General features: G+C 42.4%; 2 protein-coding genes across 6 annotated transcripts in view; one reads left to right on the top strand and one right to left on the bottom strand.

Annotated features, from left to right (window-relative positions):
- CASP7 (caspase 7) overlaps positions 1 to 15,148 on the bottom strand; it is a 34,499-nt gene extending 19,351 nt beyond the window's left edge. The window contains exons 1-2 of one of the 2 annotated variants that reach the window (XM_032775152.2): positions 14,971 to 15,148; positions 10,476 to 10,591 (exon numbers count right to left, since the gene is read on the bottom strand). In XM_032775152.2, coding sequence (XP_032631043.1) covers positions 10,476 to 10,591 — 116 coding nt within the window. In that variant the 5' untranslated portion in view covers positions 14,971 to 15,148. The remainder of the gene's footprint in view (positions 1 to 10,475; positions 10,592 to 14,970) is intronic. The other variant, XM_032775153.2, reaches the window with a different exon arrangement.
- Positions 15,149 to 18,336: 3,188 nt separating this feature from the next.
- Positions 18,337 to 25,962, top strand: part of NRAP (nebulin related anchoring protein) — a 62,062-nt gene continuing 54,436 nt past the window's right edge. For all 4 annotated transcript variants that reach the window (XM_032775144.2, XM_032775147.2, XM_032775146.2 and 1 more), the window contains exons 1-4: positions 18,337 to 18,612; positions 18,989 to 19,083; positions 19,889 to 19,976; positions 24,437 to 24,541. In XM_032775144.2, coding sequence (XP_032631035.1) covers positions 18,541 to 18,612; positions 18,989 to 19,083; positions 19,889 to 19,976; positions 24,437 to 24,541 — 360 coding nt within the window. In that variant the 5' untranslated portion in view covers positions 18,337 to 18,540. The remainder of the gene's footprint in view (positions 18,613 to 18,988; positions 19,084 to 19,888; positions 19,977 to 24,436; positions 24,542 to 25,962) is intronic.

Consider the following 25,962-nt stretch of genomic DNA (forward strand, 5'->3'; position numbering starts at 1 on the left):
CATAATCAACCCTGGAAGACTTCTAAACCATGCTTTAGTAAAATTCTTTGAGAAAGTGAGGGGACTTTCAAATATTACCATAAGAACCTTTTCACCAGAACAGAGAAACCCTTCCTTCAGGAGAGAAAAGAAAGGGGAATGTAGGTCCTGATTGGAGCTGAATGAATAATTATTTGATTGGGTGGCTGAAGTGAAGAATCTGGAAAAAAAAAAAAAACCCAACAAACCCCACCCAAAAACCCCTTTACAGTTGAATCAAAACTGATTTTTTTTGTTTTTCCTCACTGAAATCAACAAAAAACTGTTTTAGGTCAAAGTAAACATTTTGTTCAATCTGAAATACTATTTTCCATTTAGTTTCATTATATCTTTGGGTGGTTTTACACTCTCTACATTTAAAAAAAAACAAATTAGCTTAATTTCTAAAAAATGTTTTGAAGGAAATTAAAAACATTTTGTTTCAAAAATTACAAACTGTTTAGATTTTTTCTTCTTTTTTTTTTTCATGTTTTATTTGGCCTAAATTATTAGCTGAATTAACACAAATTCTCAGATAGTTTAATTCAACCAAAAAATACAATTTTGGGGTGACTATACTAACTGCCAAAAAATCTCTCAGCTCTAGTCCTGACAACACTGTGCATCTGAATTCCTCTCCAAGCATCTGGCAACTATTAAGATTGACACAAACATTGCAAGGGGATGCTTTGTATAAGAGATTCTGAACTCAAGAACAGCAAGTCAGAGCAATACTGTACCACATAAAAGGAGTTCTGAATAAATTATTACTGATGATGAAGTGTATGTGTGTTTAAAAAAAATATTTAATGATGGTGAAAAGTCCCAAACTGATAATATCAGAGTTCAAAATGAACATTTATCAACAAAAAGTAAGGCACAGGCAGTGCCCCACTTCTTTGCAAGCTACTTCACCAGTGTGCCTTAATTTTGAGCGTCAACTTTGGGAAGGGGAGAGAGAAGAGGGCAAGTGTACTTCAGTCTTAAGCCCCAATACGGCAAACACTTACGCATGTGCTTAACTTTACTATTGTGGGGGACCCACTGATATCAAAGGGGCTATCTGTGACCGTAAAGTTAGGCTTGTGCATAAGAGTCTGCAGGATTAGCTATAGTGACCATTCAGTTCGCAGTTTCTTTGCTAAGACTGACAATCAGTTCCAGTGGCATTTTTTAGGAAAACTTTGGAACTATACCGTGACTAACTCACCGCACAAAGGCCACTTAAAAGTTTTCAAAGGAAGTTACTTTCTGCTACCCACCTAGACTGAATTAAAAGAGGGAGTTATGCAACAAAGGGCCTAGATGGCTTAGGCCCTGATCCTGCAAGCTGCTCCACAAAGGCTTCCCCCATATGCAAAGCCACTGAAGTCAATGGCTCTCTGTGGAATGGAAGGGTCTGCCAAGTGCAGCTGTTTCCAGGATCAGAAACTTCGTGTGTAACTTCTGGCACATTTTCCATCTTGTAGATGCACCTAGAGTTTATAAAATCTAAACAAAAAATACCTTATTCTTTTTTGTTTTTATAACTACATATTAGCTTAAGTCAAAAGTATTCAAAATTAATTGTTTTTTGAAGTTTTATTCACTATATAGGAAGCATAGTGGGGCTCATTCAGTTTCATGTTACTACACATGTTGGACATAACAAGCTATATCTGACAAGTATTGTGTAAACATTTAGCAACAGTTAAAAAATAAAAAAAAGTCAGGCAGCAGTCTCCTGTTCTTTTGTACACAGCATGCTGTCTTCTGCAAATCTCTATTCACACTCTTACATGATAGCACTGCAGTGTAATATTCACAATTAAATGGAGCCAATAAAGTGCAAGCTCTATTCTCTAACCCTTGGTTTACATTTCTGCTACTCTGCCCGACACTCTGTTGTGTGGTAACTCATGTATTTTTTGTGTGATATGATATGATTTATATACCACCTAAAAGTCACTAATGGCTTTACAAACAGAAAAGAATACAGATAACTTTTCAGGAGACAGTTCCGTTCTGCAAGTCCTGTATGTATGAACCTCCCATCGGAGTCGTGCAAACTGAGATCCCTCAGAATTGGAGTCAGGCTGCATAATATACACCGATAATTTCTAATTGTGCTATATAACACCACTACCACCAACACAGGTATTAATATAAACTAAAGAGACATTTTATATCAACATCATACTAATAAAAATAATAAAACTAAACTAAGCAAAGCAAAAAGTACACTTTTCCAGAATACCTTTGCATATGAAATGGTAAGAGTACTGTGCCATCAGAGTGACCTTTAGCTGGGGAGAACACTATGTCTGAATTATTTTAGGGAATTCATTCATGACACTTCCACAAAGGCAACAACAGAGGAGGGAGAGATATGACACGGTACAGTACCTTGGCTCATCATCAAATATCACTCCACTCTGCATCTGAAAATAGTTTCACCCTTGTGTCCAAGAGCAAGTTTAATCTTCTTTAGAAATGTTAGGAGCCCATCATGCTCAGGGTTATAATGGACAGTGAAGCAGGATGCTCTGCATTCAGGCCCAAAGGTTCGCCTGTGTCAGCAGTGGGTTACGCTGGACTTTTCTGTAGGGCTATTCAAACCCCCATGGCTATGGCCTCGCAAGCTGCTGAGGTCATGCAGGACTGATCCACCTTTGTTGACAGGCAGAAAACATCTCACCACTATGAGTCTATCAGTGCTCCGGTGCAGGAGCTTAGGAAAGGAAAGTGAGGTGGAATAGCACAACTTTACCTTTTAACAAACTCTTACCCACCACAGCAGGATAGAGAAAATTTCAAAAAACTTTTAACCCAAGTGAAAAGACAGTTAAAAAAGAACAACAAACCAGTAGTACTCTGTATCTTGGAAATAGTTCTCATATATTTACTCTTTATGTATTCTAATGCCTATTAATTTTGTCTGCATTTTTCTATTTCTTTGTTGTTGGCTGCTTATGTAAAAATGGAAAAAATAATAAATGACACATGTGATTTGCTTTCTCCTACACTTTGAATTATTTTTATTATCTTGGCTTCCTTGCAAAGAGACAGGTAAATTATACTATAATTAAAAGCAAACCTGATACTTGATCTGCTGCTAGGGTTGCCACCTATCCAGGTTTTCCTAGGATCGCTTTTTGGAAGTAGCTGTCCTGTAAGATATCTGTAAGGGTGCTCAGTACACATTGCCAAGTGCTCGATTTTATGGATGTCCTGATTGTTTGTTTGTTTGTTTTTTTTATCCTGGATGCCTGGTTTTTTGTACCTCAGAGGTGGAAATCCTAACTACTGCTGTGATTGCTAAAATACAGTTCCAAGATAGTTGAGCATTTACACCATGTACATATGCAAATGTCTCCAGGAGGAACGAACAAGTACTGATTGGGTTTAATGAACTTTATGCCAACACCAGCCTGGCTGCAGGCCTTCTCTAGTGATTGAGTTCTAGATTCTCATAAAAAAAAAAAAAGGAAAAAAAAAGACTAATTAGAAGTGAAAAATTCCTGGTGTATTATATTGGAAAAAATTGTCCAAAGTATACTGTTATTATTCACACCGGAAATGCCATCACCAGCAAAGACCACCTAGTCCAGTAATCCTCTCTCAAACTGATGAAATGCCAAATGCTTCAGACAGAAAGCACATATGATTTTTATCATTGTTACGTACTGTTTGTATTATAATAGCACCTGCAAGCCCCAAACCTGCAAGGCCCTCATCGTGCTTGGTACACTAGAAACACAAAGAAAGACAGCCCCTACCTGAGGGAGCATACAATTAAAATAGACAAGACAGAGAGGGAGAATGGGTGAAAAGGAAGGATCATTATCTTCATTTGACAGCTAGGGTACTAAGACACAGGGATAGTAAGTGACTTGCCAAAGGACAAAAAGGAAGCCTGAAGCAGAACTGGGAATTGAATCCAGATCTCCCAAGTTCCTAGTCCAATGCCATAATCTCAAGACCATCCTTCCTCTCAATACAATGCAGATAAAATATCTTCCTGATCTATCCATCCCAATGCCCACCTACCCACATTGTGTCCATCACCATTGTATCTGGACCCAATGAGTCTATGGTTCCAGATAGTGAGAGAACAATCAGCTATTAACTGTAGCAGGAAGCCTGACAGCCTGGCAATTTTTATCCTGGCTGTTGTGAGGACACAAGAAATACTTTTCATATAAATGTTTAATTTTTTTTTAAACAATCTGTAATATTCAGTGGCAGCAAAGCTCACAGTTTAACTACACATTGCAGTAAAAAAAATGTACAAAGGTGCTGCTGAAACAAATGAGGTGTCATTCAGCTCATTATTAGGATTTCAACATTAGGACAAGGCAGGAGCACTTAGACTTCATGAGTGACTAATTTCACAATTGCTTTGGAAGCAGATGCTGACAACCCTACTTGCTTTTCTGTGAATAAGGCAATGCAGTTCTGTAGTGAGGGGCCTCTTTTCCCAAAGTTCAGCATTTCAAGTGGCTTGCACAATACAGGGTGGGCAACTTATAAAAATGTATGCGGATGTGAGGGGAAACCAAACATGTGCGCACTTTGAGAAACAATTCATCCTGAAATCCTTACCTGTGATGCATCTTGTCAAACAAATAAAAGGAAACTGCTGGTAATCAAAGATGGGTGGAAAATAACTGCCAGGAAGATGAAAGAGAACAACAAAAGAGCGTCTCTTGTCAGCCTTAAATTCTCCATCCCCCTACATCTCCAAAGCTGTCATTGTAACAGGTTATTAATCCATGTACATGTATATTCTTCAAATGATTCAGGTCTCATTGAACAAAGTGCTCTACCAACCTACCATTCTAGTTCCAGCAAGAGAGTCACACAGCAGACTCTAGTTTTGTGCAAATGCATGAAGAAAAACAAATAGCAGCACTACCGCAACAATTCCCAACCCCCGCTTCCAAAAAGAAAAAAAGAAGGAATTTTTGATGACATTTTAATGTAGATCCTTAGCTGGTGTTTACTGGGGTACATTTACTTCAGTAAAGCTATGCAGACTTTACAATAGCTAAAGATTTGGCTCTTTGTTTTGAAAAAATTTGATACACAGAGACATGGGTAGTGAAAGATTACCTGTCAGGGATGTTCTAGATAATACTCAGTCCTGCCATGAGTGCAGGGGACTGGACTAGATGACCTCTTGAGGTCCCTTCCAGTCCTACAATTCTGTCGTTCTATGACTTCAGTCCATGGGTCTCAACCTGATGCTCTACAGTCCCGAGAGAAACAGGAAATATGAAAACGTTCTATACACTTGTAAGTCTTTATCATCTGAATTTCAGTTTGCAAAACAGAAAAAAGCTCATGTAAAATTTGAGTGTATATTCTATTTAACTGAAGATGTCATAGCTGCTGATGAGCTGAAGAGCAAAACACAGATGGATGGTGACTTTCTGGCAAAGCGACTTTCAAATTGATTAAAATAAGTGTTCTCAATTTAATTAAAATGAGAGCTCTCAAATTGTTATAGTTTTGTGCTTTGATTCCTTACTGAAGGCAAAATTAACTACTTTATAGAAATACTGCAGTAATATTACAGAGACCTAATCAGCTCAGCTAACTCCATCTCAAGAAAAACTTATGGTGTAAGTTAGGGACCTTTTATTGTTTTTACCCTTTGCACCTTTGAGGAATGAATAAATAATGCTTTGTTCCAAAGATGCTAATTGTACATCACAGCAAACGTACACTGTCACAGGTCCCCAAAGGGAAAAGCTTACAGGTGCCAAAATTGAATTGTGCATGTGTTGTTAACATGGTTGAGAAACAGGAGGCTGCAGCCTGGAGCTCCTGTCTAAGGCGGCAGAAGCGTGTGACTCCATACAGAGTTAATTGTATGAAGCTAGGCCTGTCACCTCAGGCAGGGGCAGGAAAACTTTTTGGCTTGAGGGCCTGTAGCAGGGTGGACACCTGCTTCTGCCCCGAAGGGGTGAAAACAGCCAGGAAGAGGGCTGTGGCAGGGAAAAGCTAAGCTGATTGGGGAAGTAGCCACAGCTGGGCCATGCCCCAATCAGGCCCAGCTGGTCCCTATACAAGGCTATGAGCCAGAGGCCCAGGGACAGTTTCTCTCTGCATTCAGAGAGAGAAAGGCCTGGCTGCAGGGAGCTATAGACAGAGTACCTGAGTGGAGCAGGGCTGGGGAGCTCCAGCCTGGAAAGCCCCAGGCTGTGGCCTAGCAGAAGGCCCAGGGGTACTAGGGGTTGTACAGGGAAGCCAAGGTGTAGGCCAAGGCAGCAGGTCCAAACCCTCCTTGCCTGTGATGAGTAGGCTGATACTGCAATCTGCCCCAGGGTGTGGGGGCTAGACAATGACTGGCAGTAGCCTTACACTGAGGCTAGGTGGGAACAGTGGGTGGGGGTTCCCCAGGGATGGGAGACCCTAAGACTGAGGGGTTCCTGCCAGGGGGTAGCACCCAGCGAAAAGGGCACTGGGGTCCTGGGAGGGACATGGGGCCAGAGGAAAGGTGGATCACTGGCCTGCAGAGGGTGCTCTGGAGCTGGAATGAGCTAATTCCTGGAAGTCACCAGCAGGAGGCACCGCAGGGGTGAGTCCACTCCTCTACAGGGCCACATCTGGGAATAGAAATTGTATGGCGGGCTACGACTGCTCACAAAGTTGGGGCTGGGGTGTGAAAGGGGGTGAGGGCTCTGCTTGGGGGTGTGGGCTCTAGGGTGGGGCCAAAAAAAGAGGAGTTCAGGGTGTGAGAGGGGGCTCTGGGCTAGGGCAGGGGACTAGGGTGCGGGGTGTGTGTGTATGAGGGCTCTTGCTGGGGGTGGGGGCTGCGGATCAGGAGTTTGGGATGTAGGAGGGTGCTCTGAACTGGGACTGAGGGGTTTGAAAGGTGGGAGAGGGATCAGGGCTGGGGTGTGGGAAGGGGTGCAGGGTCTGGCTAGGGGGGTGGTCTGAGATGGGGCTGGAGATGAGGGGTTGTGGGTGCAGGAAGGTACTCTGGGGTAGGATTGAGAGGTTCAGAGGGGGATCAGGGCTGGGGCAGAGGGCTGGGGTGCGGGGAGAGGCTCAGGAGTGCAGGCTCCAGGTGGCACTTACCTCAAGTGGGTCCCGGAAGCAGCAGCATATCCCTTCTCTGGCTCCTAGGCAGAGGAACAGCCAGGCAGCTCTGCATGCTGTCCTGTCCAAGGCACCACCCCTGCAGCTCCCATTGGCCACGGTTCCTGTGTAGGAGCTGGAGGGGGGCCATGCTACTGCTTCCAGGAGCTGCATGGAGCAGCTCCCAACCCTGCTCTCTGGCTGGAGCACTGGAGTGGGGCAAGCCCCAGACCCTGCTCCTCAGTGGGACCTCGAGGGCCAGATTAAAACAGCTAGTGAGCCGGATCCAGACCACGGGCCATAGTTTGCCCACCCTGACCTAAGGAGTGCACTTGACAGGGTCTAAGCCTGGAAGCTGTTACAGTAACTTAAGAGTTCTTAAACACACATTTCTATACTAGCTAATGCTTTCCAACCGAGGTCGATCTACACTGAAGTGTAAGATGCCTTAAATCGACCTAATTATGTCAGTGTACACACTACAGCTTTGCCCCTGCAAATGTATGTGCCCTGCTACACTGACATAATAACTCCACCACCACTAGAGGCATAGGGTTTATGTTGTAGTTAGGGCAACACAGTGTCCCTGCAGACACTGCCTTACTTACACCTACTGGCTGTTATTCTTGTCAATTTCATGGTTCCCCTGGAGCCAGCTCCAGCCTGGCTGCTGTCTGGTCTCTGCTCCAAGCCAGGCTGCTGCTCAGGCTCCCTGCTGGGCTGGCTCCCAGCTCAGATTTGGGCTGCCACCCCGGCTCTCAGCTCCCCACTGGGCATATGGCAGCTGACCAGACTCTGGATGCTGATGTCCCCACTGGAAGCCTGGCTGACCCATTGCTCTCAGCTTCCCGCTTCCCACCAGGAATGGGGCAGCTGCACTGGGCTTCTTGGCACCCCGCCAGGAACATGGCAGCCAACCAGACACCAGGCATGGATCTCCCCACCCGGAGCCCAGTTGCCATTCTGGGCTCAACTCACCACCAGGACCACGGTAGCCAACTGGATTCTGGGTGTGGATCTCCCTGCCTGGAACCCAGCTGACCCCCAACCCCCTCTGGGCTCTCCTCTCCCCAACAGGTCAACTTAAGTTTATAGTGTAGACATGCCCTGAGAAGGGGAATACTAAGTGTAGAAGAGAGAAAAGAGCAGTGGGCAAAAGGTAAAGTAACCTGAGGGGACACAGTTCTATACAATTCAATAATAGTTGCACTGGTATCCAAATTCTTACAGCTACTGCCAGCGGATGCTTCACTTTAGCCCAGTGCACTAGAAATACAACCATGGATGCTAAGAAAGCAAGCTCTACTCTGCCACACTGTAGGGCATTCAGTTGTTTTTAAGAATACATTGTGGATGAAATCCTAGCCCCATTGAAGTTAATGGTTAAACTCTCGCTTGACTTCAGTGGGGCCAGAATTTTACCTTTATGTTGAATTCTGGCCTCTGGATGGTTAAAAGAAATGATGGCTCCTGTGATTCTCTATATGACAGAGTGATCACTCTGATTTTTTTTTTTAAACCAACAAAATCGATATTAGCCTGCCATCTAGTGGTAATGAAACAAAACAAAAAAAAAGCAGGTGATTTTTAACAAATCAGCTTGCTTCCTAAAATGGTAATAAATCTAGAAAGTTTTTCAAAGAGATGAAACATACAGAATTAAATTTCCCTAACTGGAAGAAAAGAGAAATTGCCATGTTGAAATTCAATAGTTGACCCTGGACCACTTGGTCACATGTTTAAGGCAAAGGCCTATGACTGGATTCACAGCATCACAGATTTGCTGTGGAAAAGCCACAGAATGGAAATTATTTCTGATCAGATTGGCAACAATTTATGCTGTGGTCTGCATCATAAGTTTTAATGCACTGAGAGAAATACACCATACTGGCATAGATTTTCAACTACTTCTTTTCTCTGCTCTAGGGCTGCATGGAACTGAAGCCACAGAGGGGCTAACAGGAGTTGAAAAGTTCTTTTCCCTTCTGCATTGCTCGCAATTCACTTACTATAGCGTATCACAATTCTGTTCCCTTCTGCTTTAGAACAAAGAGGTGCCTTGTTAACAGCACCAAGTTAACTGTTTTCCTTTCATGCCCTTGTATGTACTTTAGCAATAATAAACTGAGTGCATAACAAATATTTCCTTGAAAGCACTGACCACTTGGTAGGAAAAGTTGATGGCAAGGACCACTAAATACAACCAAAATTAGCCACCAGGAAATATCTCATAGTGAGGTGTTACTGGGTTGTAATGTTAGCTTGTAGACTAGAGCATGGTCCTGGCAGACAAGACACTTGGATTCTATGCCCTGCTCTGACTTACTGTATGTAGCCTTTAACTTTGAGACCCTGGCTTTAAGGTACAACAAGTGTCCAGAAGTATTTTAAGAGTGATATAGTTTCAATTTGTAGAGTCAAGGTATTCCCAAAGAATGGATGCCTGGTACAGTAGCCAGTCGGACTGCTCAAATTTCTCAACACACAATGAATGCTCTTCATTAACAAGAGGTAAACTGTAAGCAGTTTAGCATAAGGATGGAAATAGACTATTTTCCCCTTATAACACACAAGCTATTATGCCGTTAAAACAAGTTAAATTAAGTTTAAATGAATAAGCCTTTTTAAAAAAAGTTTTGTCAGGTTCTGGAAGTGAAATGTTATATCTCCATTTTAGATCTGTAGAAAATGTGAGGTTGTGGTTATAATAGTACTAAAAAAATATTTAGGAACTTCATTATAATACTTTGCCTTTCTATTGTGTCTTCCATCAGAGAACCTCAAAGTACTTTATGCTGATTGAGCCTCACAAAACACTCATTTTAGAAATGGAGGCAGAGAAATTAAGGGACTTGTCTAAGATCACAATGTGTCTCGAGCAATAAGAAAACTCAGATCATCTGACTCCTAGGCTTATGCTTTAACCTTTTGATCAGACTCTCTGTTCAAGAAAGAAAGAAAGCCAGGCCACTTGTTTAGATGACTAAATATGGATTTAAAAACAACACTGTAAGCACCCATGTTTGAAAAATAACCATAAAGAATTATTAAAACTCGAAATTAAGCCAACTAGTAACTTTCAAAATTTTCATCTCTGAAATCATGAGAGTACAGTAAAAGTGAAGAACAATCATCATGTATATTGATCGTGCGCCATACAGTCATGCACTGTCTGGACAGACACATACTTTCCATGGACATGGAGTGTATAAATTCATAAGCAGCACTGACTGAATTTAATTTTCCAAATCCTGACTTAAGGTTTTTATGGCATATTTAACATTTTTTCTAACAGTGTTTGTTCACTTTTAGGGCATAGATGGTCTGTGATTCATTGCATTGCATATACACTGAAACAAAAATAAAATATACAATAAAACTAAGCTTACCTTCCAAAGAATGAGTATCTGTCACGTCTGTCTGGCCGTGCATCCACTGTATCACCTTGATCTCCATCTTGGTCTTCATCCTGTGCGGGTACAGGACTGGATTGATCTCCTTCCATCTATGCACACAGAATAAAACAGAACTAGAATATGTGTCCTTCAAGAAGTGCTATATTTTTTTAAACACTTCTGTAACTAAAAAAACCTAAAATCTCCCGGTCATTACACCAAATACATTTGGGGTTAATCATCAGACTGCTATATAATGTGATGTTTCATAGGCTAGGAGTAACCATAGTGTTTTTTGATCCTGCATTAATTTGATACTACATGTATTCAACCACCACTGTCACTTTTTTAACTGTAATTATTAAAAAGTGACTAAAATCTGTCCATAAATTGCAGCTAAGGTCGAAAATAAAAATACACTTCTAGTGAAAGGTCCTAATACCATGCTTTCACGATGTTTTGTAATCCTATCAATGTGGACCAAAACCAGTATATTGGAAAGGCAGCACTAAAAATCTGAAACCAAAATATTTGTTATTCCATTGAAGTTATAATCCAATTTGAAGATATCCTGAAAACTCAAAAATAATACTTTGGATTTTTCTAGAGACAAATTGGGTGAGGTAATATCTTTTATTGGACCGACTTCTGTTTGGTGAGAGAAACAAGCTTTCTAGCTTACATGGAGCTCTTCTTCAGACTTCAAACTAACTAGTTTCCCAGACCTGAAGAAGAGCTTTGTGTAAGCTCAAAAATTTCTCTCACCAAAAGAAGTCAGTCCAATAACAGATATTAACTCACTCACTTTGTCTCTCTAATATTCTGGAACCAACATGGCAACAACATACAATATTGGAAGATTTCAATTTTTCTCACATACATACATATATATCCAATTGTGAATGATGTGACTCATGGATGCAGTCTTAATTTTGAATTTCACTACTTCTCTCTACTTCATGTTATGTGTTTTATATTTTCCTAAGATTAGTGTGTTTTTTTTAAAAAAATGTAAAGAAATTTATGCTCAGAAATTAAAAAGCATATTACTCTTCTAAGATTTCATAGCAGCCCCTTAGGTAAATTATGGCACTTGGGACAAATTCTGCTTTCAATCACTCCAATATAAATTCAGAGTAACTTCACTAAAGTCAGTGGAGTTGTTTCAGAATTACATCAGTGTAACTGAAAGCAATCATTTCCCCTGTATAAGAAAAACCACACTATTTACCAGGTGAAAAGGTTTTTATTAATCACAGTATTCAATGGAGAGCAGAACAGTTGATGCTTGGTCCATTCCTGCAAACAAGTATGGATTAAAGCAGTCCTTACTCATGCATGTCCTACTGAACTCATCAAGTGATAGATCAGAAATATGGACTGTCAGGTTGTGTGGTTGTTGATCTGAATACTGTGCACCAACCCCAGTGCAGGCTGAAAGTAAAAGGGAAAGTTGTTTTCAGCCTCAGCAGATTTAATTTGATTTCATTGGGAATACTCACAATTCATAAAGGATTAGGGCTAAGTCTGATAATTAATATGTTTCTCGGTGATCTGGGAAAGGGCATGAACTTTGAGGTGCTGGAATTTGTAAATTACGCAAGATTATTCAGGGAAGACAAGGAATTTCAAAGGGACCTAATACAGATAGGTGAATGAATGCATGAAAGAAAACGAGTATTAATAAATGCAAAATAATGCACAAATGGAAGGAATAATTTGTACTACCTATGGGAATTGCGGGATTCTTAATGAACTGTTAGCCTCTCATAGGTGTGATTTTTTTTTTTAAACTAAAATAATTACACCAGTGCAATGCCTAGTGTGGTGGCAGTTATACCAGTATAAAGTTATCTTATAGCAATATAGCTTATTCCCTTTCCTGTACAGGAATAGACAGTGGCGTAAAGCACCTTTATATCAATAGAACTGCATCCCCACGGGACGGAAATGGAGTGTTGTTTCACTTTATCTACACCAGTATAGTTCACCTTTCTGGTGTAGACAAGGCCTAAGGCTGGGGGCGGGGGGGAAGGAAGGGAAGAATTTCTAGGGCTAAAAGAGGAAAAGAAAGGGAGAAAATACTGAAGACTGGTGGAAGACTCAGACACTGGAAGTGGAGGGTCAGATGCTAGGAAGAAGTAGGGGGGTTAGAAAGTGTGGCCAGAAAGGGGGGAAGGAGGGTTAAGCTCTGGGGTGCACAGGAAGGAGGACAGGATCAGGCTCTGGGGCCAGGGAGAAAAAGGAGCTTTGAGGGGGTTAGTTGTTAGCAGTCAGTAGGGAAAGAGGAGGACAGGGTCAGATTCCTGGGGACAGGGAAAAGAGACAGAAGATGTTGGAAGGTGGGATCCAGGAATGGGGTGACAGAAGGAGGGTTGGAAGTAGGGTTGCCACCTCTGAAGTACAAGATGATCCTGAGCCCATAAGACAGGACATCTGGCAGTGTGTACAGAGTCCCCTTACAGATCTGCCAGGAAAATATGTGGCAATCACAGTTACACGGTGGGGTTAAGTGCTGGGAAGAGAGGGGGTGGGGGTGGAAGGAGGTGTAGAGACTTAAAGGGTCAGGCATGGGGTGGAAAAAGTGAGGTTTGGGGTTAGAGCTGAGGTCTGAAGTCTGATATGGGAAGGAAGAGGAGAGAACTGGAGAGGAGGTTAGAGGGATTTGACAGATGGGAGAACATGGGGTTAAGTCAGTAGGTGCGATACTGGGGCAGGAGGGAACAGAATCAGGGAGGGGTGGGAGGACAGGGTTAGAGAGTATCAGGCATTGACTAGGGAGGGGGGTAGAGGATAGAGAGGAGGCCAGGAAGCGGGTAGACCAGCGGTTCTCAAACTATTGTACTGGTGACCCCTTTCACATGGCAAGCCTTTGAGTGAAAGCCCCTCCCCCTATAAATTAATAACACTTGTTTATATATTTAACACCATTACAAATGCTGGAGGCAAAGCGGGGTTTGGGGTGTAGGCTGACAGCTAGTGACCCCCTGAGGAGTCCCCACCCCCAGTTTGAGAACCCCTGGGGTAGACAGAATGGGTTGGCAGGTCAGGTGGGGGGAATTGGGGGTTGGAGCTGGGATCAGGTACTGGAGAGAGCATCAGGCCTGGGAACAGGGATGGCAGGAGGTTTTGGGGAGGGTGAGGTAAGGGGTGGAAAGAGGGGACGGGGGACAAGGGGGATGGAGCTGGGGTCAGGCCTGGGAACAGGGGTGGCAGGAGGTTTGCGGGGAGGGACCTGAGGTCAGTTACTGGGGAGCGGGTCAGGCCTGAGAACAGGGGTGGCAGCAGGTTTGGGGGAAGGGGGAGATAAGGGGGGGAAGGAAGGGAGGGAGAGGGGACAAGGGGGATGGAGCTGGGGTCAGGTACTGGGAACAGGGGTGGCAGGAGGTTTGCGGGGAGGGACCTGAGGTCAGTTACTGGGGAGCGGGTCAGGCCTGAGAACAGGGGTGGCAGCAGGTTTGGGGGAAGGGGGAGATAAGGGAGGGAAGGAAGGGAGGGAGAGGGGACAAGGGGGATGGAGCTGGGGTCAGGTACTGAGAACGGGGGTGGCAGGAGGTTTGCGGGGAGGGACCTGAGGTCAGTTACTGGGGAGCGGGTCAGGCCTGAGAACAGGGGTGGCAGCAGGTTTGGGGGAAGGGGGAGATAAGGGAGGGAAGGAAGGGAGGGAGAGGGGACAAGGGGGATGGAGCTGGGGTCAGGTACTGAGAACGGGGGTGGCAGGAGGTTTGCGGGGAGGGACCTGAGGTCAGTTACTGGGGAGCGGGTCAGGCCTGAGAACAGGGGTGGCAGCAGGTTTGGGGGAAGGGGGAGATAAGGGAGGGAAGGAAGGGAGGGAGAGGGGACAAGGGGGATGGAGCTGGGGTCAGGTACTGAGAACGGGGGTGGCAGGAGGTTTGCGGGGAGGGACCTGAGGTCAGTTACTGGGGAGCGGGTCAGGCCTGAGAACAGGGGTGGCAGCAGGTTTGGGGGAAGGGGGAGATAAGGGAGGGAAGGAAGGGAGGGAGAGGGGACAAGGGGGATGGAGCTGGGGTCAGGTACTGAGAACGGGGGTGGCAGGAGGTTTGCGGGGAGGGACCTGAGGTCAGTTACTGGGGAGCGGGTCAGGCCTGAGAACAGGGGTGGCAGCAGGTTTGGGGGAAGGGGGAGATAAGGGAGGGAAGGAAGGGAGGGAGAGGGGACAAGGGGGATGGAGCTGGGGTCAGGTACTGAGAACGGGGGAGGGGGTGGAAGGAAGGAAGGGAGGGGAAGAAGGGGGATGGAGCTGGGGGCAGGTACTGGGAACAGGGGTGGCAGCAGGTTTGGGGGCAGGGGGAGATAAGGAGTGTTAGGAAGGGAGGGAGAGGGGACAAGGGGGTGGATCTGGGGTCAGGTCCGGGGCAGAGGAGCGGCCCGGCTGGGAGCAGGGATCGGAGGGCCGGACACGGCCCCGAGGAGGAGGGTCAGCCGGGGATAGTTGGGAGGGGGGCGCTCGCCTAGCCAGGGCACTCACCTTGCGCCGGCCGCCCCCCGTGTGCAGCGGGCCCGATCCCCTCAGCGCTGTGCTCGGACCGTGCGGGGCAAACCGAAAGGAAAAGAGGCGGGACCCGGGGCCGCCCTCGGCCGCCCTGTCGGGGCGGGCAGCTCCAGCGGCTCTTCCGGCTCAGGGGCAGATACGAGCCCCATCTCCTGGCGGGAGGGGCAGCCCTGCTGCCTCACAGGCTGCTGCCCCCTCTTCCGCCCCTGAGGGGTGCGGGGGGCGCAAGCTCCCGATGGCCGCCGTGGAGCAAGAGGGGGCGAGGCGAAGCTCCCCAAACCTGCCCCCCATCACCCCTATGGGGAACCCTGGGCCCCACAGCCACTCTGGCCGGGGCCGCACCACGCCCTGGGCCGCAGCTTTGAGGGGAGGGTGAGGTGAGGGGTGAAAGAAGGAAGGGGACAAGGGAGATGGAGTTGGGGTCAGGTACTGGGTAGAGAGGGTGAGGCCTTGCAGGAGAGGCAGCTGCCCCCTATCCTGCCCCAAGGGGCACTGGGTGGGGGCCAAGCTACAGACAGCCCCCCCAGTGGAAGAGGGGGCGAGGCGAAGCTCCCCAAACCTGCCCCCCATCACCCTTATGGGGAGCCCTGCCCCCACAAACACCCCTCAGTGCCAAAATATGGTGCGGAAATTTGCCACTTTCTTGCTATTTTGCAGCAGTGGAGTCCTGAAAAGGGACTCTTCTACAAATCTCTTTCCCCTTTTGCCAACCCCCAGCCTTCAAAATCTGGTGTCCAGCCACCCAAAATCCTGAGTTGGGTTAACGATCATGGCGGGGTTGGGATTTGAAAAAAACAAACCCATAATCCCTTGGAGTTTCTTTTTCATTTTTCATTCTGGTTTCTTAACAATTAGGGGGTAAAAACAGTATTGCCAAGTCCAAATGTTCAGCATTCAGGAGTCTGCCCCTAAAAGTCCTGAGAGTGGCTTACAAATAATGAGGTGTCTTTCAAATAATAAGGGGGGGGGAGGGGTGTTATTCTCTTCTAGCTTTTGAATCTTTGAGCTGTGTTTGCTTCATATGTTCAAGTGTTTCTCTATATCATGAGGGTTAGAAACCTATTTCTTTTTTAAATGAAAGCTGAGAGTCTCATGGTTCTAGTAGCTGGGCCTTTAAGAAAAACTAAAAGTTTTGTAACAGACCAAATTAACTCCTTATGACTTCTGAGGTCTTAACAGGTCACTTCATCTTGAATGGTCCCTTGGTACTTGTGTTAACTACTTTTGCTAAACAATCGGTTCCACTGCGTGACAATGTTTCCCTTACTTGAAGAAGAGCTCTGTGTAAGCTCAAAAGCTTATTTCTCACCAACAGAAGGTCAAATAAAAGAGAATACCTCACTGACCTTGTCTTTCTAAAATTTGTGAGATCCCAATAAAATCAACGCTGCATTTAGGTCACATTTTTAAGGTTTTCTCCATACCTGAAAGGGCTGGAATATATATATATATTAAAAAACTCAGCTTCTCATATATTCGTATGACTTCATGAGTTAGGGTTTTAGAAAGACCTCATATACCACAAGACTTGTGATAAAATCACAAAACTTGGTAACACCTTCTTCTAAAAGCAAGGTCATTGTTGCTAGGAAACAGGTTTAATTTTACTTGGAACAGCTCAATTTTTGTTCCTAATAAGCATAGTTTTTGTTCAAATCCTTTTTCATTTGGTAAAATTCACATAGCTAAACAATTTTTTTCTACAGTAAAGGGCCCACTGCCAAATGATTGCAAAGTAAAATATGTACCCTGCAGAATAAATTACAGAGTTAGAATAATTTCAAACCCCTGTGACATGCATAGATCTGCAGTGCATCCCACATTGCAGAATCAAAGCCTTAAATGGTTAAAAATTGATTATCGAGGTAAAAAATCCTAGATGCACAGCATAATCTGCATCCCTGATTTTAACCTGCAGATGTGAAAACTTGGTGGCCTTGCACCAAAACAGAAGGGCAATGAAGTCAATGAATAGAGAGCAGCACCCCTCTAAGGAACTTCAACAAGAACTGGAAATGCCAGACTGGACTCAGTCCTGTTTCATTCTTCCAATTCTAGGCCACTGTTTAAAAGAAGTTAAAACATTTATTTTTATTTATTCTTATAATTTTTACTTCAACCTCATCCATGGCTTTGGCTCCTTTCACAGTAATTAAAAATGCATAATATGAATATAAGCAACACCATTGCAGCAATGGCCATTGTCATCTCCTTTTCTGGACAGAAGAACCTCAAGTGAGTTATTTAGTAATAGTATTATATTAGATTTTCTAGCTGTGATGTAACTAGGGCCATTATCTTGGCTCCAGCAGACTTTCTTCGTCATTCCAACATATTCAGCATGCAGCAGCTTAGGTGATTATGGCCTTTATCATCCTACTGCATTATACCCAGGAACCCAACAGAGCCAATCCCAAATGTACTGTCCTTCATAGTTTGTAGTTTAGAGGAAAGTACCTAGCAATGTCCCATTGTTGGAGATTCTGTAATTCAGGTGAGATGTAAAACTTAGGCCCTGACCACTTGCAGTTGTGAAAAATTCCATGGTATCTTTTGTAAGAGTAGAATTGGTAACCTCCAGTGTTAGGAGTGACAGTCTACCTATTCACATTCTTCCATAGTTTCATTTGGATAAGGCATTTTTCACTTTCTGACCTACACTGCTCTGCTGATGCGGTACATTATTAAATAGCTGCTCTATGACTGCTCTTTTGTGGTTGATAGGCCAAGTGTCCCATTTGTTGGAATTCTTTGAAATAAAAGGCTTCCCCCAACCTCACATGGGGCCTCCTTGAATCTCAACAGCAGAAACAATAGGAAGGGGAGAGGGGCAGAGAATGAGCTTGGTATTGGCTTTGCCTCCCCACAGCCTGCCAAGTGCAAGTAAGTTGGGGTAAGGGGAAGTAATTTGCTCTGGTCTGCAATGTAGCAGGAGCAGATGGGGAGCACAGAGGAAATTGTGTATCTCTGAGTTAAAGTTTCTTCCCTGAACTTCTGGGGTGGCACGGCTACCTTACACAGGGCTGTTCCTTAAGGGGCAGACTGTCCCTTAGTGAGCTCATATACCCCACATAGAGGTGACCAGCTACCTACTAATTTGATAATTGTACTGTTGATACCATTAGCTCCATCCTGGGGTTATGACAACTACTATTAAACTGCAAAGCCTAGAAACTGAATGACTAGTTTCTATCATTCACATGAACATGATTCTTTTCTATGAGTTCACTCTTCTATTTAGAGAAAGATGTCACTGAGAACTCCCCTTCTGTACGTACTTACCCAGTTGCCAAAATAACCCCTCTTAGTAAGTGGCAGCTTTAAAAGCCAGCCAGCAGCTGATTTCGAAGCAGAAGGTCAGCAAAAGGGAATGAGACACTTCGATTCAGAATTTTAATGTGATCCTTGACTGCGGAGCAAAAGGACTTGATTGGGCTGTCTGGAGTGTGTTACATACGGAGTGGAAAGTCATCTTCGTAGTCTTTGAGCCTTTTGTGTGTGTGTGTGTATATATATATATATATTCTTCACTCTGTTGATTTCAAGATGAATGTGCAGCCTTGTGCTAGATGCGGCTTTGGGGTTTACTCTGCTGAGAAGATTAACTGTATAGATCAGGTCAGTAGACATTCTCTATCTTGGTAATTTTGAACGTTAATAAATACATGCATTGGTACTTTACTTACTAATATTGGGCCTAATCCTGCTTCCACTGAAGACACTGCCAGAAATCACCAGACTCTACATTCTTTATTCATACTGGATTTCAGAACTGAGATGAACTTCATTGTAAAAGTTTGTTTGAACAAAATTCAAAACAACAAACAAATTTGAAATGACAGTAGATCTATTTAGTACATGTTCATCCACACAGTGGGAAATGTTTATTAATTATATGGATAGAAGGGATCAATATTGGCGTTTAAAATCGCAAGAATAGTACAATATAAAATACAAGTGTCTTTCACTATATTTTTGTCTTTTGCAATTCTAGACATGGCACAAAGCCTGTTTTCACTGTGAAGTCTGCAAGATGATGCTAACTGTAAATAACTTTATCAGCTATCAGAAAAAGCCTTACTGCCAAGTGTAAGTGTATTTCCTTAAAAAACAAATAGTCATGGTATAAAATTTAAATTGCCATAATTCATTAGAAGAGTACGCTTGGGGCAGATTCTGGTCTCACATATTGTGGTGTTAAGCCAGAATAACTCTACTGATTTAGTTGGTGTTGGTCTTGCTTTGAGCAGGGGATTGGACTAGAAGACCTCCTGAGGTCTCGTCCAATCCTAATAGTCTATGATTTCATGATACATAAGTGGAATTACTCTGGATTAATATGGGCAGCATTGGCAGATGAGATCAGAATCTGACCTCATATGTAACATTTCCACATTTGTCATGTTGTCTTGTAGCTTAAAAAACACCAAAATAAGTGTCATTTGAAGTATTTAGAAAAGTAAACTATTGTGACTATACTATGATTTCTGCATCGGCAATTAAGAGTTAACAAGATGTGAATTCACTTAGTAGCCAGAAAAATATGTAAAATGCAGATTTTAGAGGGAGGGTTTTCTTTTGAAAGTTTTTTATTTCATAATGATCAATTCCTTTCAAATCTGTCATTTGAAAGGAAGAGATGACAGTTTTTTTAATTCTGTTATTCTCTTTTGTTATTAGAAACACAGCATTGATATGATATGATCATTAAAATTAATTTAGTTGTAGGCACCTGCTCCATAAAACAATAAATTGTGTGTAATTCAATAGTCATGTTGGGGTGGGGGGCGGGTTCATTCAGTGTTTTTAAGAGATATCAAACTGAAAAGAAAACCTATCTTTCTGGTGGTCAATAACATATATTTCTGATTTCCCATTACATTTTCTTTTGTAGACATAACCCAAAAAACAACACATTCACAAGCATATATGAGACACCAGTAAATATAAATGTGAAGAAACAATCAGAAGCAGTAAGTGAGGTAAGAAGCTTTAGGAACAAGTGTGCTTTATATTCAGCTGTATTTTATGTTTAAAAAAGACACCATTGTAGTTATGTATTCTGTTCTAGAAATGTTCTAAAACACAAAGTCCAGACAGAAACTCCTTCTCCTCTCCCATGGTCTCTTTGAGAGTATTAAAAGTTTGTATGCAGGTTTGGATCAGAATGTTGCAAATGGGCTCATAACGGGCCACAACAATCAAATACACCCATACTTAAGGGGTTTGAAATCCAGATTTGGATTCAAATTTCCCGGTTTGATCCCATCTGTAGCTTGGTTATGCTGGTATATAGATTTGTTACAATTTTGCCTTAGAAATATATCAATTTTATGTAGAAGAAGACACATTTTGTAACATTTGTTATAACTATTTCAGTGAATGCTAGAGCTGGCTGGAAAATTTTGAAATTTAGACAAAATGAGGGAAAATGTCTCAAATTTTATATGCAGTGTTGCTGTAGCTATGTTGGTCCCAGGATATTAGAGAGAGAAGGTGGATGAGGCAATTTTGTGGAATATTTTTTCCTTTTTTCAACAAGAAAATTTTTTCTATCTCTTGTGAATTTGTATCTTACGTGTTCAGTATTCATTTTAAAAAGAGGAATACTGTATTGTGCCTGTTCAACTCTACACTGGAAAAACAAAGTGGGTGAGATAACATCTTTCATGGGACCAACTTCCGTTGGTGGGAGAGACAAGCTTTTGAGTTTACACAGAGCTCTTCTTCATGTCTGGGAAATGTATTCAGGGTGTGTCAACTAAATACAGGGTGGAACAGATTATTTAGTGTAAGTAGTTAACACATATTGCATGTATGCTAGACCTGAAGAAGAGTTCTGCGTAAGCTCTAAAGCTTGTCTCTCCCACCAACGGAAGTTGGTCCCATGAAAGATGTTACCTCACCCACTTTGTTTCTCCAATGTAGAGTTGAACAGGCACAATACATTATTCCTGTTTTTAAAATGAATACTGAACATGTAGGATACAAATTCACCAAAGTGACTGAGGTAACATCTTTCATGGGATCAACTTCTGTTGGTGGAAGAGACAAGCTTTTGAGCTTACGCAGAGCTCTTCTTCATGTCTGGGAAATGTGTTCAGGGTGTCACAACTAAATACAGGGTGGAACAGATTATTTAGTGTAAGTAGTTAACACATATTACATGTATTCTAGACCTGAAGAAGAGTTCTGCATAAGCTCAAAAGCTTGTCTCTCTCACCAACAGAAATTGGTCCAATAAAAGATATTACCTCATCTACGTTATCATGCTACATGGCTACAACACTGCATACAACTAACTCTACATTATAAGGCTGTTGAATTACATTGCAAAGAAAGAGAGCAAAACAATAGTTTTGTCAGTATCACTAGGAAACCCCAAGATAGAATTATAGCGTTATTTCTTATTCTTTTGGGACCTCACAGTCCTTACTCGGGCAACAAACTAATTAATATTATTGGGACTCTTCCTGATTAAGAAATGGAGGCTCAGTGTTTAAAGGGATACTTATCTAATATTCAAAGTGGCAGTGCTCACAGAAAATTGCTAGGAATGCTGAACAAAGCTGTGTAAACTTGATAGTGTCAGTCATGTGGGTTCATGAAGACATTTTCTTAAACTTTCTATCACTTGGTTTGAATTCTGAGTTCAAATGAATCTGAAAACACCAAGCAAAACTTGACTGAAATTCCCAAGTCTTTGATACCAAGCCACAAAGTAGCTTCAGTTTTATTGTAATCTGTACCCAGGAGGTTTTTCAAGCATCTGATGAACTTAGGCTGAGATTTATGAAAAATACAAAGTCAGGTTTTGCATGGTTTTGTTTTGAGAACATTTTTACTGAAATATTATGGGTTCATTGGATTTTCTTGTACCTGTGTCTGTATCAAAGGCTATTGTGCTCCTGAAAAACACTGGGGGAGCTCAAAGTCTTTTTGTTTTATGACATTCTTTCCTGTCTTGTGGTGTTTTCCTCCAAAGACATTTGTTTCAATTTTGTATTTCTGGTAACTTTAACATTAGAAAAATACATAGTAAGATTGCAAATAACCACTGTAACTGGCCAATTTCCATATGTAATGTTGTTTTATTGACTTTAGTTCCCTTTGATACTATAAAAACTACTACGATTATTGTAAATAGTAAGCATAAACAGTGTGTTCATACATAATTTCACATCCTACTAAAAATTTTCTGTAAAATAAGGGAAGGAAGTTGTATTATTTAAATTATTGCACACACTCTTCATATTTTCTCTGCTTTCTGGACAATGCTGGCATCATACATTTCGCAGCATTCATCATACATTGCACTTTTTCTCTCATTTTTCTTGCACACCATTTTTATGCATCAGGTTTTTGGAATAACTCAGACACTCTTATAACAACAACCAGTATATTTCCTTTAAATTGTGTGTGACAGAGCTGGTCTGGAATGAGTCTGGGATTACTGCAAGTTCTATTTCTGTTTGCAGACTGTGATATGAGACCCTCATTACTTCCAGTGTGTTTGTGTGTATATAAACATGCAAGGCAAATTATAGTTCAGAGACCACTGTCCCTTCCTTTCTCACCTAGAGCAGCTCCTGTCCCTTTCAATCACATAGGGAATTTTAAACTCCAAAGAGGGGGGGTGCTAAGTGTATTTAAGGGCCTGATCCTGCCGTCCTTACTCTCTGAAAGTCCCTATTCACTTATATGGCAGTTTTGGGTCTAGAACTACGTATGCTAAATGGATAAAAGAATTCTCACTTGAGAAAATGTTTTAGTTGAAATGTTAATGATCTCAAAGAAAAAGCATATTCAGTTGGTAAAACTGAATATGCTTTTACTTGAGAACATTACATTACATTAGAGAAGAAGGATGGTTTTGCTCTTAAGGCACTAAACTAGGACTCAAGTTATGAGGGCAATTCCTTGCTCTACCACTGACTTCCTTTGAAACATCATGCAAGTCACTTAACCTCTCTCTGCTGCTTCTCTTCACCTGTAAACTGGAGATATTGATACACATTTTCAGCATTCTTCTGTCTTGTCTATTTAGATTGTAAGCTCTTCAGGGCAGCAGGTGTTTCTTATGTGCAGGCACAATACATAGCACAGATAGTGCCCTGATCTCAGTTTGGGCCTCTAGGTGCTATTGCAAAACAAATACTAAATTGTAATAAAGTGAAGTCACGAAGCTCAATTTTGCTATTAATTTACATTTGTACAACCTCACTGACTTTACTGAGGTTGCACAGGATACAGGAGGTAGAATATTACCCACTGACTGATACACAGGACCAGTGTTTCATAGTAACACTTGAACTATATGTTCTGTGCAGATCTCTCTCTTGATTTCAGTTGTCATTATATTACTGGTGACTAAGAACCAAATTCTCTTCTCAGATTTTCATGGTAGGTTTCAACTGCAGTGTGCTGCTCCTCCTATATGTGTATAATCCTGCATCAGCAGACTATCTCAGTCAGAAGCCACTGTGTGGATCAGAGAACAGATGTTTGCACTAAGGGATAAATCTAACCTCCTTCTCCACTGATACCTTAGGCAGTGGTGGGAGGCATGCAAGAGGGAGGTCTGTGCTCCTTTCATGGCACAGAGTCTAGTGCTTGTGTGGCCTTCCAGTATGGCGGTTGGCAGGTGGAGGATGGTGATAAACTAAAGAATCGAAGTAGAGTTGGCTAAGTAAAGGGAACTCTGGTGAGGTGGAAAGGAAGAAGAGAGTGCAGTGAGCAATGGTTTCTCAAAGGCCGCAGAGTTTGGGTTGTCTAGGCCTGTGTTTGTTTTGTAGGTCCTAACATAAAATGATGTGTGTCTACGGTCTGGTCTACACTAGGGGGGGGCGGAATCGATTTAAGTTATGCAACTTCAGATATGTGAATAATGTAGCTGAAGTTGACGTACTTAGATCTACTCACCACAGTGTCTTCACTGCAGTGAGTCGACTGCTGATGCTCCCCTCGTCGACTCTGCCTGTGCCTCTTGCTCCGGTGGAGTACTAGAGTTGATGGGAAACTGCTCGGCTGTCGATTTATCGCGTCTAGACTAGACACGATAAATCGACCTCTGCTGGATCGATCACTGCCTGTCTATCCAGCGGGTAATGTAGACAAACGCTATATCTGTAGATCTTTAAAAATATATGGCTAGCTCCTCAGTTGATGAAAATTGGCATAGCTTTCAATGCCAGTATACACCAGTTGAGGTACATAGATACACACACAAAGTAGCAGAGGTGTGCATTTGTTCATAGCTTTGTTTTGTTAGGAAGCAAACAAAGTCTTGCACCGTTTTAAAACTATTCTCACTGCAGTTTGCACTTACTGTATAGTACTATGTACCCAGGCATGTTCAGCACTTTCTCACCTTAAAATGACAGACTCAGGCATCCATGATGCGAGAAAAACCTATACATAATGATACCATTATTTTTTGTAGATTAAATATCGAGAAGAGGGGGAACAATTCAAATCGTTTTTTCACTGGGATGTGAGATCCAGAGATATGGAAGCTGCCCATAGAGTTCAACAGCTGGCCAGACAGGTTAGAGACATTCTTCAAGTACACATGTTCATGTGAGCAGCTAGTCCAAGCATCGGCCTGGTGTGAGGTATTGTCCCATGCTAAATGGGATGATTATTGCTATGCTTTTATTTCACCATATTTCAGTTATGAGGGTCCATTTATTATTATTTCCTTAATAGCTTATTTAACTTTCACTTGCTTTTCCAGGTAGCATATTTTAGTCATTAAAAAGAGGAGAGTAAGAGTCAGGAGATTTGGATTCTATTCCTGACTCAGCCATAGAGTCATGCGTGAGCTTGGTCAAGTCACTTACCTTCTCTGTGCCTTTGTTTCCCCTTCTGTTAAATGGGTATAATCAGGCTTGCCCATCTCTGTAAAACTTTCAGAGATCCTCAGATGAAAGGTGCTATGTAAGTGCTAAGTATTATTATAATCCATCATTTGTCTTTCCATTTTTTATATTTACTGCAAATATTGAATGAAATTCTGGCCCCATTAACATCAATGATAAAACTCCCATTGACTTCACTGAGGCCAAGATTTCACCCATTGTGTTTTGCTAGTGGGTTTTTTCTGCCTACTCCAGTTTTTCCTCTGACTTGATTCTGAAGTAGAGCCATAATGCTGAATTTGTGACAGTATTAATTTTCATGATGAGTGTCGCAAACACAGTATCAGGGACAGGAAGAAATCGGGCAGGGAGTTAGGAACCCTGATTAAACTCATCTATATGAACGAGTAATAAAGGGAGGACAGAAAACGACTGCCCAAGATAACTATTTATTTAAAAAAAAGGTTTTTTGCTGGTGTTAAAATAAATAAATCTCCCTTAATGGAGAGACTGGAACAAAAATAGAAAATGTAAAGGGCTAGCTCAATGATTTATTGGGTTGTAGAACCATTCATCTTATTTTGGTGGATCAGACCCATCCCACGTCAGTAATAAGTAAAATATGCTGCTTTTGAAATGGTCTAAGCCCATTATCACTTTTCTTGGCAGTCTCAGCAGACAGCCCAAATACTCACGAGTCTATAAATAACTGGCATCTTGAGAAGATGTCCCTTTTGGCAGGGCAATCTGGATGCTGCCTCTGCAAGAAAATAGAGTACTTCACTTTTCAGAGTTTTCAATCTGGCACTTTTCATACTCTGAATTCTTATGAAATAAGTCTGACAAAAAAGAAAATATATCAATCTTCAATTGCTGAATTTTCAGTTTTCAGATTTGCCTACACATCTAGCACAGATTTAGCACTAATAGTAATGCTGGTCTGGCAAATTCATTGCTGTTTGCATGATGTTCGGCATTACTCAGCAAATGTTTTACTGGAGTTTTGGGAAATAGGCCCTAATTTCAAATCACTTAAGCAAATCTTATGGAATGTGCTCAGAAATATTCATTGATATGGAAAGGGTCAACACAAAATTCATATCACTTA

Source organism: Chelonoidis abingdonii, chromosome 15 (assembly GCF_003597395.2).
Source record: "Chelonoidis abingdonii isolate Lonesome George chromosome 15, CheloAbing_2.0, whole genome shotgun sequence".
Lineage (NCBI taxonomy): Eukaryota > Metazoa > Chordata > Testudines > Testudinidae > Chelonoidis > Chelonoidis abingdonii.